Raw genomic sequence first — 22,232 nt, forward strand, 5'->3', positions numbered from 1 at the left:
AATTAGCTTCCTTACAGTCCTTTTGCACACGTCTGATATTTATAGCTGACACTGATCACTCATGATTTATCATTTTGACTTTAATTAGCATTTAATAGTAATAGACTTGCATGGTTGAAGCCATTTCTTTGCAGTGAAGGTTTGCATGTGGTTATTGGGTATGTTTTAGCATGTTTATTTCCATCCAAAGACAAAGAATTCTACACTTTGCAAACTAGACATATACCTGATATCTGATCATGTTACTGCTTGCCTTTTAGTACCCAGAAGAACTGAGGCAGTATGAATATATTCCAGATTTTGCAATCAGGGGGCTTCACTATGATGTGCATAGGGTAAGTACATGTTGATTTCTGCTTTAATGGTTTAAAAGTATACATGTAGCCTGCAATAAATGACACAGTTTCACTGAACTTAAAGTAGTTATATTCTGAAGCTGGTGTGATGGTGCAGTGGAAGAGGTGTTGTCTGCAGTACTGGTGAATTGGGTTCCATTACTTTGAGTCTTCGATGAATTGCCTGGTGGGGCTGAACAAAATGTGAATTAGTTGTTTCATTACTGATTGATCAGCCTTTAGTGGAGATGTAGAGGAAGCCAATATGAAAGTGGTGTGATCAATCACTGACTTTTACAAAAGCCTGTTTAAGCTCCCAGACTTCATTACTTTCTCTGAGAACTTTCGCCGTTTACATGTCCCATGCAGGGGGAGAGGTTGTACCTCTGCTTGTAATAACAAACTCCATTGTTTACAAAACTCTAGGAGTGTCATCATTTATGAAATCCAAAGTACATTAAAGTGAACTGACAAACCCACACCAGCTCCTTGGATGTTAATAGTAGAACTGAAAATCCCTTCACTAATCACTGTATGGTGACTTCATTTTCTAGTCACTTTTCAAACAAAGAACCGACAAAAGGCATTTAACAGTAAGTACTAAAAACAAAGAAAGTCTCCATAGGGGCAAACAGAAACATCTAAAAACTAATTTATTAAAACAGTACCTGAGCTTTCTTGTTCCGATAGTTACAGAACTTCATCAGAGTCCTCACTCTGATGAAGGTCTACAACTGTTGGAACGAAAGGGCTCAGGTAATGTTTTAATAAATTAATTTTTAGAGGTTGCTGTTTGCCCCTGTGAACATTTTCTTTGTTCCTAGTCACTCTTCTCTTATCCTTCTTCCAATCGAATTACATGGTGGTATTGGGGTATAATAATGGGCAGTGGACATGGCAACCAAAGGTTAGAGGTCATTGGTAGCAGTGTGGCTTTCTAGGCATACACTCAGAACATTTTTCTTAACAGACTATAAATTCTGCTTTCTTGCCTAACAGCAATGGGATTGGAAAATATCCTTTTAAGGAATGTTCTGTTAGGCATCAGTTGACACTCCTTTCACTTTGTGTAATTGTGTATGCATCTTACTAAACAGTGCTGCCACCTATTCCTTTTGATTGATAGACACTTTGCTGTGAACACTGTCCTTTGGATTTGATTGTAATCACTAAGGCTATCACATACAGTGGCAGCCTGTCTAAGTGCTTTCTGTACTGCAGGGGAAAATGATGCTTGTTTTGCATAGTGCAGTGTGTTGTTAAGAGTCCCATTTGTAAAATACAGTCTTATTCATCTTTAAGCATCCTATAAAGGGCATTGAATCTAGGACATCTCGTGATACTGTATTGTTTCTTCAGTTGCTGCGATGTCAATAAAGAGTATCTTTGATCATTTTCCCATCAAGTGGGTAAATGTCTATGAGGTAAAACTGAATCCACTAGTCTTAGCTGAGACCTGCGGTTCTTATGGTTGCATTTGCTCCTGTACCTTTTCTGCTGTCATTAAATGACTGACTACATTTAATGTTTTGCTATTCATGCGATTCATAGGAATTTCAAGGCATATGAGTATCATGACCAGTCATGCCTTGCCAGTACCCACCCTTAGGCTGTACCAGCTTTCTGTAGGAGGGCTGGGTCAGACAAGCCTGGAGTGAATCCTATCATGTATGTCCTTTGAAGGATGATAGTTTTTCACTCTGCTTAATCTATAGGAGCAGTCTGTTTCAGAGGTGGGGGAGGTGCTGAGTCTCACTTTCTGTCATGATTTATTTGTCTGCTGGAGAAGATTTAGGTACTCTGGTTGTTGCATTTGTGAGATTATTAGACTTGTGAAGATACAATAGATCCAGGATAATTGTGTCTCCAATGGCATGGAAGGCAAGGCATAGCTCTCTCCATAAACAGTATATAAACAATGGCTGGCTAGACAGGTTGCAGCAAGCAGTCATTTGTCTGAGGCAGGTCAGCTTGGACTTAGGCTTCAGATGGGCGAGGGTGAGGAACAGGTAAGGACAGAATAGGTCTGGAGGGTTAGGGTGTGATGAGCTGTTCCATAGTAGTATTGAAAAGGATGGGAACAAAACAAATCAGTCTTTTTGATCTATATCTTGGCAGCTTTCCTCACCCAACCCACCCCCTTGTAAAAGCAGGGGGAAGTTAGCAGTCAGTTTAGGGTCAGCTAGCTGAAAGCTAGTTAAGGGACCAACTGACCTGCAAAGGTGATCGCTTTAGGGGTTGAGAAGGAATATAGTGTTTTTCCCACTGGGTTATCGGGTTTTTTGCCTTCTCCTCCAGGTGATACAGACAGGTTAGGCTAGGTTGTCACAGTCATGTAGGTGGAATGCAGGAAAGGTAAGAGAAGCCAAGGTAAATGGGGGGGGGGTCTCAAGACTCTTTAGCTGGACCTTCCACAGGCCAGACAGCTGCAAGGGATTGTTGCTAGGGACTTATCAGCCTGACAATGGCTCCTTGGAAGATTGTAGGATGGCCCAGAGGAATTGAGAAAAACTTTTATGCTGTGGATAAGATTAATCAAAAGGGCCGGATATCGACATTGCTGTCTGTTGCTCTGTAGTATTCAGGGCACTGCTATGAAGTAAAGAAAAGGCCTCCCTGAAATTCCTGCCTTGTGCACATCACAAAATAATTGGCTTCATGTAGTGAGGGTCATTGGCAGTAATTGGCAATAAGTACATGGCTGCAGCCATTTAATCCACCTGATGCCTGTGTGTTTTTATTAAGTATAGCAATGATTTGATGCAAAATGATGGCAGTGATACAAAAGGATTTACAATGTACTGAAATGGTTATATAAATGTGGTTCAATGACAGTGATGCAAAATTATTTACAATGTACCGAACTGGTTATATAGGTGTGGTACATGAGTTAATATCCTGCGGCACACCAGTGGTCATGGGTAAGGTGCTTTGACAAATTATGAATAATGATTTGCTATTTTAGTATGTCGGACAAATACTGAATAAAGGGACAGTGCTTCCAGTCTGTCTTGGTAGCTCAGGGTCTTTAAGCCCATGATGATCTTAGGAATTTCTAGAGTCCTTCTAGTTGTTTGATATGTACATCTCATAGAGGGTGTTCTACTCAGTAACTGGCCTAATTAGTGCTGAGTGTAATGAAACGATGACCTCTTTCAGTCAGAATTATATTCCCTTGGGAGCTAGATACACTAAGAAGAAGTGTTTTCAGACTACTGCTGTCACATAATGATCGAAAGAGAGGGAATTATCAACCCATGAGCCACGGTCCGTAACACCATTTTCATTTTGAAGTGGGGTAATGTCTATGCCATATGCTGAGTGGAGGGGTTGTCTACCACATGTAACAGTATTGCACTTTAACAACAAAAAGCTGAGTAGGATTAAAAAAACAAGTGAACTTTGAACAATCCCACAAAGGCAAGCGTGGAAGGAGTCCCAAACACATTTTTTAATTACTAAGTGCTTTTGTTCTTTTTATTTTCAATAGAACTTCATCAGAGTTAAAACCAGGTACACAATCCAAGTCTAAAAGAAGTATCAAGTGAATCACATGATCATCCCTAACCAATAAAATACTTGTCTATGTTCCTTTTTCTTCTTAAAGTTACAGTGAATTTTAAAAGGTTTACCTTCATAAGTCCAACAGCCACATCCTCGAAACTGCTGCCATGAACTGCAAACTGTGAATTCCCAAAACCGCGAAAACCGAAGCTCCTAATAACAAAATCTCGTCCCCTTTTTGACCCATGGTAGCAATTGTTTTAGCTGTGGAGCGATCGGAAATGTCAACTTTCAATTTTTTTTCGAAGTTTAGGGAAGTTGGTTCGTATCTGCACAATCGAAGGATGTGCTTTCAACCATATGAAGGTAAACTATTTTAAAACCTGTTCAAGAAATATAACCAAGTACTAAACAATCAGAAGTGTTACTCTCCATCTGAAATGGTATAGTATTGCTGACACAACTTCAAATATAATTTTTCTAAAATGAAAACATATTTCTGTAAATAAGAAAATCATGGCTACTAGGAGCAACAAGCATTTAAATTCATTGTGCCATCAGAAAACATTTAATAATATTTACTGTTTTATTAAGACCGGGAAACTTCTCTGCCCGCAGTCTTGTTTGCCACCAGGATTCACGACATTCAAGTAGGACATTGTAATTGCCTACACATTCTTCCATACTGATAGGATCTACTATGAAAAACTGGAATTTTTTTTGAAATTAGTACACATTAGTGATAGTTTAGCTAAAGCATTACTAGTGTCTTTTTTCTTTATAGCCAAATTGTGTTCATAAATTCTTCTTGATAGCTTTCCCACAGTTTTTCCAACATAGAACCTTGGCCAGGAATTACAAAATGCTAAGTAAACAACTCCTTGTGAATACAATTATTTCTGTTTCTTGCCTAAAGGTTTAAATTCAGTGCCTTGATGTGAACGTTAGAAGTGTTGCTAATAAATCGGCACTGCTTACACCTGCCACATTTGTAAGCACCACATGTACTTGTTGCTGATGGTGTAGTTTGATGGCATTCTAACATGGATTTCAGGTTATGAATTCTTTTGTAGGTAAAGAAAGGTCTGTCACCAGTAATGTTGGCTAAGTCACCATTTCCTAAAATAATCTTCCAGTTGTGTCTGAGTATGTGTCTGATAAGATGCATGTCACTGGAAATAGGAAGTGGAAAACCCTGGTGTATTTAACCGGTAAAGTATTTGTGGAAGTCAACACATCTTCCTTATTTGCCATAGTCTGTGGCAGATTTTTCATCAAAATGGGTTTGGCTTTCTTTGATCTGAGTCTAAATACTTCCCTGATGGTATTCATAAGCCAGTCAATATCTTAGCCTTTTTATAGGAGAAGGGATTTTAAATATTCTGCTTCTTCTTCAAAAATAGGTGAGCCTACTAAGCCTGATGAATTGTCCTTTTATCATCCCTTTCTTCATATGATACGGGTGTTGACTTTTGTTACTAATAAAGTATTGCACTTTACTGCAATGAATTTTCACCCATTTTCAGTACACCATTTATTTACTTATGTAGGTTATTGCTGAAGGGTTAGGGTATGAAAGGGGGCTTGACAATAACTAACAGTTTGCACTTGTCTGCAGATATAGTTAACCAGAGGTCTTGGTTTTTGGCGTGGAAATCAGAAAATTAAATTCTGAAAAGGAGGGGTTCCAACACTGAGCCCTTGCGGACACCACTCTTTAGTTTCATACTTTCTGATGAAGCACCTGCTAATCATGCTGTATGGGCTCTGTATTTTATACAGTTAAAGTTTGCTATCCATCATAACAAATAAAGATTTTTTTTTTAAACAGTAAGTTTACTTATGGTGTCAGCATGAGTTATGGTGTCAAACACCTTGGCCAGGTCAAGAAATGTCATGTGAACAACATGACCACTGTCAACAGTCTGTGTAACCTTCTTGAAGAAGTTTGCTGAATTCTTTATGCAGAAGCCAAAGCCAAAATGCAGTGGTTGAAGTCTAATGAGATTTTTGATACCATAGTTTGTAAGGTTAGTTGGAAAATATTCCATGGCTTTGCAGCTGAGACTCGTCAGGCTGATGGGTCAGTAATTCTTGGACTCGGTGGTAAGGTCTTTCTTATAGAGTATTATCACCACTGCAGTGACAAAGGGACAAAACCTGTAATAAAACAGGTAACAGTTTGAGGGGTGGCTGTGCCAAGGAATGGGCACTACTGTTAATTGAACATCCAGGTATTTTTCGAGGCCCCATGGAAGAAGTATTTTTGGTCTTAGAAAACACCTGTGGTAAAATTAGCACTGAATTTGCTAGTATATTGGCAATGTCTTTTCAGTCTTAATAGGTAGTGCCATTTTTAAAAAAGTTCAGAGCAGTGTTGGATGTTATTCCATTGTTTCTTATTTTAATTGAAGATGGGTTTATAATTTTTCCTTAACTTCATATGCTAATCTATGCTTATGGCTGGTTTAGTAGACCTAATAGTAGTTTTCAAGTTTTTAGTAATATTTCTTTTTTTCCAAAATGTTTTTATTCATTTTATAACACAATAACTTAGTATAATAACAAGAAAAAAGCAAATAAATAAACTATATACAAGGTCCATAACAACTAAAAAAGAAATATATATAGCAGAACACTTAATATTTCTCTAACAGATTAGACAATTTTGTCCAAGCAATTAAATGATGGGTTGTGTTATTAGTCCTTGCTTTTATAGTAGCAGTCTCATTCTTACAAATGTATTTCACAAGATGAATAGACTCAACTTTAAAGACAGGAGTAGATTGGGATTTCCAATTTTTAGTAACAATTTTCCTGGAAGAGGATGGACCATAGTAAAAATGTTTGGTTTTTAGGAATGACTTCGGGAATTATGCTGTCTTTGATACGTGGGTTTTTGTATGTGCTGTATAATTTAAGTTTTATTTTTTATTGTAAAGATTATTTCTGTCAGAGGACTACCAGGGAGGTTTGTGTTAGAATTTCCCATTATATTTTGTTTTGTTTTGGTTTGGACTGCCAGCTCTATGCATTTATATAAATCGGAGTAGAACTCCTTCATGAAGCTACCTGATGTGGTATTATCAGAGTTGATGCTGCCAGGACAAAACATTGAAACCTAATCATAGAATTTGATGAGGTTACTGCATTTTAAATCTTTGAATTCCAAGACGTTAGATCTAGGTGAGTTGGAGAGTATGAATGTGAAAGTCACTAGTTTATGGTGCAACTTAAACAGGGAAGGAGATAACATAAGAATAGTGCAAGAAGAGACTATATTTGTCGGGACCAGATTGATAATATTATGTCATCTTTTGGGTTTGTTAACTACATGAGCCAGGGATTTTTTTAATCTAAGAACTTCTGGGAATACCCTACAGTGGAGGTACAGGTGCTCCATTTTATTAAAAGGTAGTTAAAGTTTCCCTGTTTATAGGGAGGTCATCAAATACATTCTTACTTGATTATGAGGGGACATGGAGTGTATAGAACACCCTCTGTGTCCCTTGATAAGCTGTTTTTATTGTTCAAATGAAATTATTTTCTCATATATAATGTTTCTTTTATTGTAAGATCTAGGCAGTTGCTGCCCAACCTGCTAACAGTCAGAAATGTGACATCATATTAACTGACTACCAGCAGGCTACGATAAATCCCCGAGTACAGCCACACCCAGGCAATATGATATGTGAAACAGTAAACTAGTGACTGCAGTCTGACACTGAGGTAAGTGTCAAAACAGCTCAATGAATATTGGCTTCATTCTGTTCGAGCTTCAGTTTGAGAATGCTTTTTGTAATGCATTTTAAATGCATTTTCATTCATAGGGTGGCGTCAATCTGATGTCAGCTTCTGTTTGAAGATACACACTACTTTAACGGAAATGTGACCTTCCTAGTAAGTGATTTCTGTTGAGTGATATGTTTGCAACAAAATTATTTCAAGTACTGTACAGTTTCATTCCTCCCTCTTTGCAGCATTTATTAAGGGGTTACATAGAGCCCATGTTACCCTCTTCCAGACGAATCTTATTTCCATTATTTCATTATGAAGATGTTTATCTTTGTCACATTGAGCTGTCACTGTTCTCTCCCCCTCAGTAATAATAAAAAGAAAAGTTATTGCGGTTTTCACTGTCACTGAAATCACTTGACACACAGAGGATCACTAGCTAAACTGTCTAGGAAACAAAATGGAACAATGATGTACTTATCACAGAAGATTAGGGCTCTACACTATTAACAAGCTGCTTCTTGTAGTCATGAGTTTGATTCCCTCAGACTGCTGTGCAACTCTGAACAATAACCAAAGAGGTCTCCTGGGCAGAATCTGAGAAAGGTCCATGTATGTCATTGTTTTGCCCTGGTTAACAAATACAGATAAATAGTACTTCAGACTGTTGTATCACTTGCATTAGTTGGATAAACTCAAAAGTTAGCATATATTAAGAACCATTGCCATGTGTAGTGTTTCAGTCCAGCTGTTACACCTTTGTGTAGACATTCTGACAGGCATTTGTGTGAAGCCACTGACAGCTACCTACTTTCTGCTTGTATGTGTGCAGTAGAATGGTTGTTTCATTCTTTTTATTACCTTAAAGTAGTTTTAAAATTGTAACATAAAGGGGATATGGTAATGTACTTCATGTAACTCTGTTAAGATAAGTGACTGAAACCAACTACGACTTAACTGACATTAAGTTGTTATTTGTCTGATAAAGTTCAGTCTGGTCATTCTTATCAGGCAGTGACTATTAATACCCAAGGATGTAAATGGAATATGTTTAATTATGCGTAGGATAACTTTAGTTATAAATGGCTTCCTGTTCATGCAGAGAATCACCATTAAGTAAGCAATTAACATTTCTGGTTGTGAAAATCACTGCTGCCATTATTGATTTTTTTTCTGTTTTTCGTATCAAGATCAAAAGATGTAGAAATCTCACACTAGTTAGAAGGTGGACATTGACACAGTACACTGCCTACACTGTTTATTGGACATGACGGTTTTACAGACTAAAGTGAGTCTCTTAGTTTAGTTGATTAAAATAGGTACTTTGTCTACCACTACCTTACATTAAGCTGTAAATTAGTATAGTTGTCTTACAGAAACTATCTCTTATTAACAGAAAAATATGCAAGTAAGCAGTGCTAATGATAACTCTTTACTTAGGGTGTATATCTGATCCTCTCATGCAGTTAGATGCACAACACTGAACAGGCTACATCTCGTCATTGTCACACACAATGAGCTAAAATTCGGGCCACATCTGGTCATTGTCAAACCCAGTGAGCTAAAATGCATTCAGAGGTCTTTTTTCTTTTTTGGAGACAGCTGGCACAGCCATGGAGATGCTGTGAAAATCTCAGATCTGTTTTTTTCTCATGCATGATTCTCAAGTGGTCATACAAACCAAATATGGTCATTCTCTTACTGACAACACCATTTAAAGAGCATTTATGTGTGGATAATGTAACAGAATAGAGAGTTCATTATCTTCTGTTTTATAGCAGATTGTGGAGGTTTTCTCCCTGGGCCTCTGCTGAAAATGGGCACTTTCTGGCCCAGTCATACTTTCCCGGTAAACAAATGTCAAATAGATAAATAACTAAGTAAATAAATAAATAACTCTTAAGGCTTTGTAATCTTAGAGTTGTTTATACTTAAGATGGGGGTGCTGTGTGTGTGTGTGTGTGTGTGTGTGTGTGTGTGTGTGTGTGTGTGTGTGTGTGTGTGTGTGTGTGTGTGTGTGTGTGTGTGTGTGTGTGTGTGTATGTATGTGTATGTGGGCGCTTGTGTCCTAATCTTAATAGAATAAAAGAGATTGAAGGTTCAGTTTAATAAATGTTCATCACTAGAGTGACCTCTATCTCGTATGAATGTATGAAGACACCAGCAGAAGAGGAACTGCAATTTGTAAAGTCCACCCAAGTGTTAGTGGCTGCTGCTAAACTGCTGTCCCTCCCCTTTCTTTAATCTTCCTTTGCTCAGTCACATGCATCACTGAATCCTTTTTATGACTTACATTATACAACTACTTTAAGGCTGGCACAGTGGTGAGCATTGGTGCCTTACAGCAAGAGGTTCCCTGGTTCGATTCTTGGCTGGGGTGCCTTCTGTGTGGAGTCTGCATGCCCTCCCTGTGTTCATGTTGGTTTCCTCCCACATTCCAAAGTGCTGCAGCATGTGGATTGGGCACTCTAAATTGGCCCCAGGTGTGTGTGCAGCTGTGTGGTGCAGGTCAACTACCATGGCAGGAATAGCCACCTGGTGTTGTTAACCTTGGCTCTAGATTATTGTCACTGTTGAAGTGACACCAAAAACCCATGTGCAAAATGGGAAAATGGGTTGTGGATGGATGGATTATACAGCTAATGCTTTCTAAAACACTACCACCCTCTCATCGAAGTTGTATTTCTTCATATCTCCCTCTAACTCTTCCTCTTCTAACTGCCATTCATGTTGCCTTCTGTGAAGGCTGCCAGACTAGTTAGATAGGATTTTGTACATAATTCTGTCATTTGTAAATATTAATGTAAGCCACATGCTTGTTCTCTTAAATGTAAATAAATTATGGTAAATGTTAAACTTCAAAAATGTAACCACATTGCACTCTGCTGGAAGAAAGCTGATAAGTCAAGCATTGTATAATTGTTTGATCTCAAAACTCTAAGCCGAGATGTCTGAATGAAGGCATTCTTCCTCTTGTTTTGAGACCAGAGTTAATGGCTAGCATTTGCATGTATAATGTATTTTATTGCCCTGGCTACCTGACCAGCTGCAAGATCAAAAGGGCTGTTAAACTCTGAGTTTCTGTTAGCCTGGGAAACAGAAAATAATGATGTAATCTGAAATAAGTCAGTGGTCCTGTGTTATCAATTTAAGGACAGAGACAGAGAGAGAATCAGGGCATTTTGCATTTGTTTTCAGAACTGACAATATCACCAGCACTGCTTTGCTCTATATGTAAGTTTATTTTAGAACTGTGTTTGCTCTTAGATATAGCTAGGAAATAGGAAGTCTAGTCTAGCTGTTTTCTGTATTGATGTCAGAACTATTCTACTGTATTATTTTAAGCATTTTCCTGTGATCTCTGAACTCTTTACTAGCATCTGAATTCTTTACTAGCACAGTGTAGTAAGAAGTGTTGTCTTGTGTTCTTATTATTTATTATTAAATATTTTTAAACCTTTCAACTGTGGATGTTTTATGTAGAGATAATTTAAGCTCTAGAGTACATTGCATGCATATAGTGATACTGTCCAAGCCACTCCAAATAAGCCTTAAAAAGTTTTGCTCACACTTACCATTTGGATAATAATATTGCACAGTAATAATTGGACACCCTTTGATAAGGGCCTTATTAGTAGCTGATATTAGTGTTTGCTGGCAAGTGGTACTACCATATAGTATGGGCAGAAGGGGCATAGCTGGAGAACCTGTGCCAGCCTTCCCCAGGAGTGCCTGTCTGTTTGTATATAACTCATATCTCAAAGTGTGTGTGTGTGTGTGTCAGCTACTTGGGCAAGGACATGAAGCACTGTTTGGACAGAAAGAGTGCTGGGGGTTTTAGCTTGACCACTAGGCTGAGATCTGGACCCTATAGCTGTGCCAGTGGAGAGTCATATTGGGGATCTGGAGAGAAAAAGAGAAACCAGCCCCAGACTGTCTGTGATTTCTGTGTGCTCTTAAGGGAAATTGTACTTTACTGTGTGTATATTTGTTATCCTTCCCAATGTGGATGTCCCTCACTGATGTTAGTGGTGAGGATTGAGGCTCCTTGATTGCTGGGCCAGTGCATGGGCATCACACCTTCCACACTGTTTTTACTTATTCTTTCATACTGCCACTGCCACTTGTTAACTTAAAAAGTACCACATCCAGATTATGTCTCCTTTCTCTTTTCTCTTTTTTCTCCTGATTACTATATTCCCATCTGTGTTAAGCTCTCTGTTTGTAATACTCTTCCTTTTACACTTCCTTCTTCATTTTTAGTAATTGCAATGCTGGCTTCTAGATGGCCTAACTTACTTTCCTATGTATGTGTACCAGAGCTAGGCACGGTTCTCCATTTATGATATTACCAGCAGTTTGTCACAATTCAGTCTCTGTGGTTTGTACATTGCTGCTGTTTCACACTGAGTTGTATGGATTATGACTCCCAGATATTTGTTCTTCTCTCTCCATCCATAGCTACGTCATCAAGTGTGCATAGCCTCACCACTGTACATAATCTTGTGCTTTTCTGTATCTCCTGCCATCTATCTGCCTTCTATAGAAGCTGGTACAGGCCTGTCTGGATGCTACCATATCCCTGTGTAAACACTACACTACACTGTCCACATCATGTCAGCATTCATTCTTATCTTGCAGCTCATCCCCTCTACAATGTCTGATGGATCTTTTCTAAAGAATGCTTGTCCCTGGACTGAAGCTTGCACCACTACTTACTTGCTTTTCTTTTAATAGATTCTTACCCTATCACCTTTTGCCATGAATACTGCCATCATTTGTAATTTTCATTTTTTAATGTAATTTATACATATCTTAATAATAAGTTAGCTGGTTATTCTTGTATTCTTCTAAGCCATTATCTGGTCTACTAAGTCATGTAAATAGAATGTATATAGACTTTACAGTAGCCAGTCAACCAGCATATTATTGGAAGGAAACTCGAGCTCCCAGAGAAATCCCATGCAAACAGAGAGAGAACATGGAAGTTCTTCAAAGAGGGTGACTGAAAGTCAAAAAAGAACTCCTGGCCCTCAAACCATGAGGCAAAAGCCTTGCTCACTGAATCAGCTGCTGCCAAATCTACCATTTTGGACTCTGTATCTTTTAATTTCCCGTCTCTCATTTAATAATGTGTTGTCAAAAGCCTTGTCTAAGTCCAGATACCCAATATTCGTAGCCCCCATCTGGGTTAGAAGTGACATAGTCTTCATTAAGCTGATCAGGAAGACAACTTTATGAACCAGGTCTACAGGTCACCACTTAGAGAATTTTTATTATGGACCTTCATCAGCCTGCCATGCTGAATGTGCTCCATAACCTTCACTAGCTTGTAAATAAGAACAGTAGGCATGCAATTTTGTAGGAATGCTATACTAAAATCAAAATAATTAAGGAAATTCTAATATTCTGACCGAACAAAAATATTTCTAGGTGTCCATTGTTGTCACATGGCAGGAGATAGAAATAGTTTGTGACAAACATTGACTCCTAATTCCAAGTGTTTGCTTTTTTTCTCTGTTTTGCAAATTTAGCAAGTCTTTTCTGAAGTCTGATCCCTTTTCCCAGGTTGTCTAACTCTACAAATCTATCTGCATGGTTGTCCAGCACAGTTCACCTGATTCTTCTCAAGTATACCAGGTTCTAAGCCATTTGCAGTGCAGTAATTTCCATTAGTTTGCTTGTGGAATGGCAGCCCCTTCTAGGGATAGCAGACTTACTTTACTCACTAGGGTAGGCAGCTCTCCCCATGCAGCTTGTCCAAGTCTCAGTGCCAGGTTTGGGACTCCTGCTTTATTAAAGCATTATCTGTCATCTGAGGCTGACCAGGAGCTCAACTAGCTAGCTTTTTCTGCATTTTCTCTTTTATCTATTGAGATACAATCTTTCTGCTTTCTGCTTAGCCCTTATTGAGTTGGCTGTAACTGTTCCATCAATCCACTGCTATATGTTTTTATGTTTAGTACAGAAAATGTTCTTGTAAATAAGAAGCCTTGTAGGGATCTGTCTATAACAGCTATCTGTACTGATATCCAGACTTACTTCTAAACAAGGGTAATTAGAGTTGCAGACATGCATCTTGCTGGTACATTGCTGATCCATTTAAAAATTGTTCTGCTCCACTGAATAGATGGAAATATTTCCAAGTAAGAGCCATCACTGTGCAGGATTGGTAATAGACTGGTGAAGTTATACATGATCTCCCATCCCACTAGTAGCGAGAGAATGATATGCATGCTCAGTGAGTGCAGTGTAGGTCAGCTGAAGAAAAAATAACTTATGGATAAATTAGCAGAGCTGCCTGCCATGTGCCTTGCTGACAGAGTAAATGCACTCGGATGTCATTATCATTTAAAGATATCTCACCTTGCAGCAAGTAAACCAGCAGTGTTCTTGGCTGCAGCTGAACTCTGTTGTTTTTTGCTCCCTGAGCTGCCTTACTTTTCCTACAGAATGTATACTGTAATAGTTCCTTTCCCACTTGTCCAGATGTAGACGAGTCAGGGTCATGGTGAGAATGTAAATGTGTTTAGCTTCATTCAGTTGTACATCTGGATGGTTACGGACTGATATGGGGCAGTGCTTTGAGACAAAATATGAATGAAATTTTTGTCCGACAACATAAGTCTAAAACCACATTTTTTATGAAAAATTGCCAGATGTTCACCTTTTACCACAATACAAAAACATGGGCAGAGCACCTTCCCCATGCAGCCTGTCATTCTGTGTCCGGGAATAAATGCATGTTGCACCAACAAACATATTATTGCCCAATTTAGAAAATTTGGATTTGTGTTTAAGATTCCACTTTTTCTATTTACAACATTTGACAGTTTTACCAATTGTTGCATTATCTTGTGGAGAAATGTATTCTTTCAAAGAACTGTCTTACTGCTCTGTAAATGTGCCATCTTTTATGAGGAAGTAGGATTGCTGTGAGAGGACCCAACCATGCCAGAGCCAGGAAGCAAATAGGGATCTTCTACATCAGTGTACAATGTAAATTCATCATGATGACATCAGCCCTTAGTCAGCAGCTAAGTGAGAGGGCCAATGGCAGTGAGGCATGCAGTTTCAGATGATGCTTTTAGCCACCTTTTGGAAGTTTTTGATGTTTTCCCTTTTGCTCTGAATTTTGGTTCACACTGCAGATTGCACCCGTCATGGTGTATGTTTACTTGCTTAGTAGTCACAGATAGTTTTCTACCTGATGTGAGTTTGTTGGATGCCAACTGATCACCCTGCAGAAGATGCCATTAATAGCTTACACAATTTCCCTTTTTTATGTTGTGACGTTTCATCATTTATGACCAGATGTGCAACTATCTTTATGCAGTCTGTTTCCATGTATTTTCTGTTTCTCTGTACATCTGCATCCTAAATATTTAACTTAACTCAGTGCAAGAAATGACTTAGGAGAAGGAAATTTGGCAGCATGCCTGCTTTATTGATTTATTTATTTGTTTAGTCACAAGTTTGGTAACTTGGAAGGTCAACTGGTCTCAATACCGTTTTCAGTGATTACTTAGAACCCAAGGCAAAAAACAATTAAACAGAGAAAAAAATGTAAAGGTTTCTTGGAAGTTGTTTAATTCTTATGAAACATAAGCAGATAACTATGCAGATTGGTATGCATACTGTGTTACAGGAAATCATTTGTGCTACACATAAGTGATATAGTTATTGCCTGAGCACTTAGTGTAGACAATAGTTCATTTGTGAGAGAACAAAGTAATTTACAATGTTATGTTGTCCATATCTCGCCTTCGTTCTTTCTGTTTGGGTTTGGAGCCAACTCTCGGCTCTGATTGGCCGTATGCTATATCTTGAGAGCTTTTACTGGATCGAGGCTAGCCCCTATCCCAGCATGCCTAGCGGTAGTTATCCAAATCTCGTTTGCCACTTGCAGCGTCAAGATTGCAGATACTGGTTCAGGTTGTTTATCTATTTGTAGTAGTTTTGAAGAAAAATGTTATTTATATTTCTAACTTGTTAATAGTAGGTGTCCTTCATTCTTCTACCTTCCCTATCCCATCTGAGTGATTTGCGTTTGTTGGGGACTAACCGTTTTTCTCTTTGGCCCTTTCCGCTCTTCTAAACCCATTTAACTTAGAGGATTCTTTGTTTTTCTTGCCCTCCTTTAAGTTTTAAGGAGTTGCCGTTTAAGCATGAGGCTCTCCTTAAGTGGGGATTTCGCTGTTTAACTTAGAGGCTCCCCCCTTATCTTTTGTCCCATCTGTTATTTAAAAAAAAAAAAAAAAAAGTTTTTTTTTTTGTCTGTTATTGGCTAGTTATCTTGTTATTAGTGTTTTTTTTCTCTTTGTGTAGCTTTACATAGTGCCGTTCGACATTATGTGATGGGCACACGAGTTGCTTATATTGTTTAGGACCTGTTCACCTGCAGGATTCATGTTCTATTTGTCATGCTTTCAGTTCACGAGTCTTGCAGGAAAGAAAGAACAAATTAATCTTAAGAGGTTTACTTAAACGCCCCTTTGATGCTGCTATGGGACTCAGCCAGCAAAACAACTGGAAAAACCCAAGCCTTCATCCTCTTCGGGTCCGAGTTCGGATCCATCTAAAGAGAAGGGCAAGCTACAAGGTAAGTCAGACCCGACTGTCGGTTCTGACAAGATACTCTCATCTATGACTCCATCTGTGTTTTCAGAGCCAGTAAAGTCCCACAAGTGATCCAGGTCTCCTGCCTTGCAACCGGTGCGGTCTGCTCCACAGTATTGCAGTCTGTGGCAGGCAGTCACCAGGTTTCAACCCATTCCTCTTGGTCGTCCAGGAGCCTCTCGGATGATGATGTGGAGAAGGTGGTGAAGAGGCTTCTTGGGACACCAGCATTAGCTAAAATACTTTCGGGCCCATCCCAGATGGATATGGTGCCGACAGCCCAACCAACACCTGTCTCGGTTCCTCCTCCGACTCCTCTGAGCTCATAGCCAGAGTGTATGGAAGTCGTAGTGGTGGAACCCTCTGTTCCAGTAACCTCCTCCGGTCTTTCGGTTCTGACTACCACTCCGATCTCCTCAATACCCCCTTCTATTGAGGGATCTGGGAGCCGACGCTCCCTCGTTGGCTCTGGGGGGAGGGGAGGCATCGGACCATTGTCCAACCCTACTCTCCCTCTCGGAGCTTTGGCGCAGGTCAGCTCAGCTCCAACATCAGCCTCGGAGCTGCCGCCCTTGGTTTGGAGGAAGTCGCCGGCTTATTCGGAGCCGGAGACTCTTTCGAGCCAGGACAGCAATGCCTTTGAGGTGAAAAGGAGCATGCTGTCTGCTGAGACAGCTCCACCCTCAGCTCCATTGGCTCCTTTGCCTTCGATGCAGTTGTCCGCCTCCGAACCTCCCCTCCACCCCAAGCATAGGGAACCTATGCTCCACGACACCCCACTGGGCAATCCCACCTCTTCTGAAACCTCCCCTGAGCATCCCTTGGTGGAGGTCCCTCGGAAGAGGACTTGCAAGAGGAAGCATGGGGACTCCCCTGAGTCCTTAACATCAGACACAGACTTGGATGACTCAGAAGGGTCCCCATGGTCCCTCTCTGAAGATGTCTCTTTTTCAGACATCTTAGAAATCCTTAGACAGAGGGGTGACTGGAAGTCCCTTGCCCCTTCTGAAGATGAGTCAGTGTACCTGGATGCATTCGGTTCCCGACCCTCCACCTCTTGGGTATCTCCTCCTTTCAACCCACTATTATACGTAGTGAGTCGGAGCTCTCCAGACATGATGGAACCAGTTCCGCGGAGGCCCAATAAATTCGTAACAGCCCCTGAAAACAGACTGTTCTTATCCAGCGGTGTTCCTGTTGATGCTATGGTGGTGGCAGCAGCCACCAGGAAGGAATTAGCGGAAACTTCTTCATCTGTCCATCCGCCGAATAAAGAGTCTTATAAGATGGACAGGTACGGGAAGCATATGTTTTCTTCAGCAACCTTTACACTCAGGTCGCTGAACTATTTGTCCCACTTTACAAGTCTTCAAAGGGATCTCCTCAAAGAGTTAGGAGATACCTTACAGGATCCTACAGCTGCGGGAGCCTCGGACAAGGTGGCTTCTCAGCTTGCGACCTTGACTTCGGTGGTTAACTCCTCCATGCGGCTAATTTCTTACACAACCAATGGGGTGAGCAGGGCGCCAGGCACAGGGGTGGCCTTACACAGACACTCCTGGATGCACCTTTGTTATTTTGCGGAGCTCTTCAAGTCTTCCTTTACCAATTCCCCCTTTGACGGCTCGTCTTTATTTGGGCCTCAGGTAAAAGAGACTCTTACCAAATGTGAACAGGATGGCAAAACTCTCTCTGCCATGGGAGTACGATTTTCTGCTCCATCTAGGCCTTATCCTAAAGGCCAGAAGAGCGGGAAAATGTGGTTCCGGAAATCCCAGGGAGCTTTTCCTGACACACGTGGAGATTTTTTCCCCCAAGGGTAGAGGGAGAAATAACAATGGAAGACGCCGATCTCACAGTGGGGGGGGGCTCCGCAGAATCAGAGCAACAGAGATACCTTCTCTGGTAGGCCCTTCCAGCGCTCCTGAAGGGAAGCCTGACTGTCCGACTCCGGAGACAGTCGGGGAAGATTATCCTTGTACCCAAAACCTGGCAGACAATCACAGAAGATACATGGGTACTATTGATAATATCCAGAGGTTTAAGTATCCCCTTCTCCCAACTTCCCCTGTCAAAAAGACAACACTCTATCCCAGATGTTCCACCCAGTCTTCGGGATCAAGCAAACCTAGAGGTTCAAAGGTTGCCAAGAAAAAGAGTCATCAAGAAAGTCCCCGCAGACCAAATCGGATCCGGAACTTACTTAAGGTTTTTTTTAGTTCCAAAGAAAACAGGGGACTGGAGACCCATATTGGATCTCAGCAGGCTGAACAAATCAGTCAAGAAAACAAAGTTCCAGATGGTAACACTGCAGTCCATTCTTCCCTTTCTGGGACAGGCCAATTGCATGTGCTCTATCGATCTCCAGGATGCTTACTACCACATAAAAATGGACAGATGGTCAAGGAGATATCTACACTTCTGGCTGGGAGCCAGTCCCTATCAGTTCAGAGCGCTGCCCTTTGGTCTCAACACAGCCCCCAGGGTGTTAACCAAATATATGTCAGTAGTTACAGCTTACCTGAGGCATCTAGGATTCTGGGTGTTTTCATATCTAGACGACTGGCTCCTTACTGCTACCACCGAGCATCAACTGATTAAGGCAAGGGAATCCACAATTCGCTCTTGTTCTCAACTAGTGATCACCATAAACTATGAATATTCTGCCTTGTTGCCTTGTCAATATATTACCTTTATAGGGGCAGATTTAGACACAAGGGCCATGATAGCAAATCTGCCTCAAGAAAGAGTATTAATGATCCATTGCCAAGTTGCCATGCTGTTCACACAAAAGAGAAGTCAAGCAAGATTTGTCCTCAAGGTCCTGGGTTCTATGGTGTCAGCAGTCACTCTGGTCCCTATGGCTCGCTTCCACATGAGAATTCTACAGTGGCTCCTATTTGCACAGTGTTCATGCCAGGATTTACCCGTGTCACATCAGATTCTGATCACAGAGTCCTGCAAAAAGGATCTGGAGTGGTGGCTTCACTCCCCTATGATAACAATAGGCAGGCTGTTTCTACCCCCCCTCCCAACCTGTAGCCACAGTTACCACGGATGCTTCTCAAATAGGGTGGGGGGGGCATTATCTGGGACAGACTGTTCAAGGGACTTGGCAGGAACACGAGTATCACTTGCACATCAATGTCCTGGAGATGAGAGCGGTGCTTCTGACATTGCAAACACTTCAGGACTCTTTACCTACAGGGTCTATAGCAATTCAGATGGACAATATGTCAGTAGTGTGGTACATCAACAAACAGGGTGGAACCAGATCTTACCCCTTGTGTCAAGCAAGATTTGCCCTCAAGGTCCTGGGTTCTATGGTGGCGGCAGTCACTCTGGTCCCTGTGGCTCGCTTCATGCTTCCACATGAGAATTCTACAGTGGCTCCTATTTGCACAATGGTCATGCCAGGATTTACCCATGTCACATCAGATTCTGATCACGGAATCCTGCAAAAAGGATCTGGAGTGGTGGCTTCACTCCCCTATGGTAGCAATAGGCAGGCCGTTTCTACCCCCCAACCTGTAGCCACAATGACCATGGACGCTTCCCAGATAGGGTGGGGGGGCATTATCTGGGACAGACTGTTTAAAGGACTTGGCAGGAACATGAGTACCACTTGCACAGCAATGTCCTGGAGATGAGAGTGGTGCTTCTGGCATTGCAAACACTTCAGGACTCTTTACCTACTGGGACTATAGCAATTCAGACGGACAATATGTCGGTGGTGTGGTATATCAACAAAAAGGGTGGAACCAGATCTTACCTCTTGTGTTGAGAGGCTCTAGGAGTTTGGCAATGGACGTTGTCTTCCCAACACTTTCTAGTTGCAATGCACATCTTGGGGAAATCTAACGAGATAGCGGAGAAGCTCAGTCGGGCTATCCTCATGCCTCACGAGTGGTCCCTGAAGCAGGAAGTTGCGGACTTGATTTTCTGCAAATGGGGCCAACCATGCTGCAATCTGTTTGCCACCCCCCCAACAACAAATGCAGCAGCTACTTTGCCCTAGTCCCACCACTGGGACAGTCATCCAGGGATGCAGTTGTTCATAATTGGACCCCGGGACTGCTTTACACCTTTCCACCATTTCCCCTGATCCCCAAGGTTCTTCAGAAAGCACAGTTATTGGGTTGCAAGCTAATCCTCATTGCCCCTTACTGGACTCATCAGATATGTTTTCCATTCCTTTGGCCTCACCTGCAGGGGGAGCCTTGGACCCTGGACCCAGCGCCAGATCTTTTGATGCATCAGTCGGGGGCTCTCCATCCTTCCATTCAAACTCTCAAGCTCACGGCTTGGTTTCTCCACTTCCGGTCTTAGCCAGGCTTCCCGATGTCTCTCTGGTAGTTCAACACATTTTGATTTCCTTCCATGAGCCCACCACTAGGAAACTTTATGCTAGTAAATGGAAGAGGTTCTCTTGTTGGGCAGGAAAAATCAGGTTGATCCTTTTACTGCTCCCATTTCAAAGATTCTTGAATTTCTTGCTGAAACCTTTTGAGTGAGGAGCAGCTGCAGCTGCTATCCAAGTTCAATTAGCTGCAATTTCTAATTTCCATATGGGAGGAATGGGGTCCAATATCATATCCCATAGGATATGCAAGGCATTCCTAAGATGTACTACCCTCTTAAGACTGCCAATAAGAGAACCTCTTCCCCCCTGGCATCTAAATTTAGTTTTAGATGCTCTGATTCTTTCCCTCTTTGAACCATTTGCTTCGTCTGCTCAAATTTCTGACTTGGAAGACCCTTTTCTTGGTTGCAATTACCTCAGCTAGAAGGGTTTCAGAGTTACAGGCCTTATCTATTCATCCCCTGTACTTGATTTTCCATAAAGATCGGGTTTCTCTCAGAAGCCACCCCTCTTTCTTACCCAAGGTATGTTCTGACTACAATTTGAATCAATCCATAGAGCTTCCTGTTTTCTTCCCCAATCATGGCAACAAGGCAGAGTATAAGCTTCACCAACTGGATGTTCATAGACAGTTATATTTCTATTTACACAGGACCAAGGACTTCAGAAAATCTGACCAATTGTTCATATCCTTTGTGGACAGTAAAAAGTTGTGCAGTTTCAAAGGTGATTTTATCAAAGTGGCTTTCAGACACTATAAAACATGTCTACGATTTGCGTAAACAAAAACTTCCAGGGAAAATTAAAGGACACTCAACCAGGGCCTTGGCTTACCTCTATTGCCTTTCAAGCCAGACTGCCTTTGGATTTGATCTGTGTGGCAGTTATATGGGCTAATCCGCATACCTTTATCACTCATTACAAAGTAGATGTGGCCTCCCGGAACAGGGCATCCTTTGGTTCCCCGGTCTTGAAGAGTTTTTTCCAGTGAGCCACCCAAGAATCAGGTGCTGGGGTCGCTGTCCAAAACAGCAAGAATGAAGGCGAGATATGGACAACATAACATAAAGTGGTTATGTACTCACCATAATGTTCCATGTTTGTTGTCCTTGATCTCGCCTTCCTTCTTGCGTCCCACCCTCCTTCCCCCTTTCTGGAGGATCGAGAGGAATCCCTTGTTTTTATTGGTAATACTGGCTGGGTTTCCTTTTTACCTTACCCTTTGGTTAGTCCTAGTCTCCTCTTCTTACTCTTGTGGAGGGGTTACACCTTTATTTGTAGGTGTTATCTGATATGTAAAATAGAATATATCTCTTGTCTATTTGTATGGTCTAGTACTGATTTATCACAAACGAGATCTGGGTAACTATTGCTAGGCATGCTGGTATAGGATCTAGCCTTGAGCCAGTAAAAGCTCTCGAGCTATAGTATACGGCCGAGTTGGAGCCAAGGGTTGGCTCCGAACCCAAATGGCAAGAAGGAAGGCGAGATCAAGGACAACAAACATGGAACGTTATGTTGAGTACATAACTTCTTTTTAGAACTATATTGTCATTTGTTGTGTCCAACACATATTTACATTAGCCTAGGTTAGATGTATTACTGCATGTGCATGTATAATTATTTACATATACATACATGCATGACAACCTGTTTTCAGTCAGTAGATTGCATAA

At 41.0% G+C, this 22,232-nt stretch overlaps 1 protein-coding gene across 3 annotated transcripts in view; it reads left to right on the top strand.

Annotated features, from left to right (window-relative positions):
* The window catches only part of NT5DC3 (5'-nucleotidase domain containing 3), a 968,426-nt gene that overhangs the window by 228,707 nt on the left and 717,487 nt on the right, over positions 1 to 22,232 (top strand). For all 3 annotated transcript variants that reach the window (XM_044087848.1, XM_044087849.1, XM_044087847.1), the window contains exon 3: positions 261 to 335. In XM_044087848.1, coding sequence (XP_043943783.1) covers positions 261 to 335 — 75 coding nt within the window. The remainder of the gene's footprint in view (positions 1 to 260; positions 336 to 22,232) is intronic.

Source organism: Protopterus annectens, chromosome 11.part0 (genome assembly GCF_019279795.1).
Source record: "Protopterus annectens isolate FY-2018-M chromosome 11.part0, PAN1.0, whole genome shotgun sequence".
Taxonomy (NCBI): Eukaryota; Metazoa; Chordata; order Ceratodontiformes; family Protopteridae; genus Protopterus; species Protopterus annectens.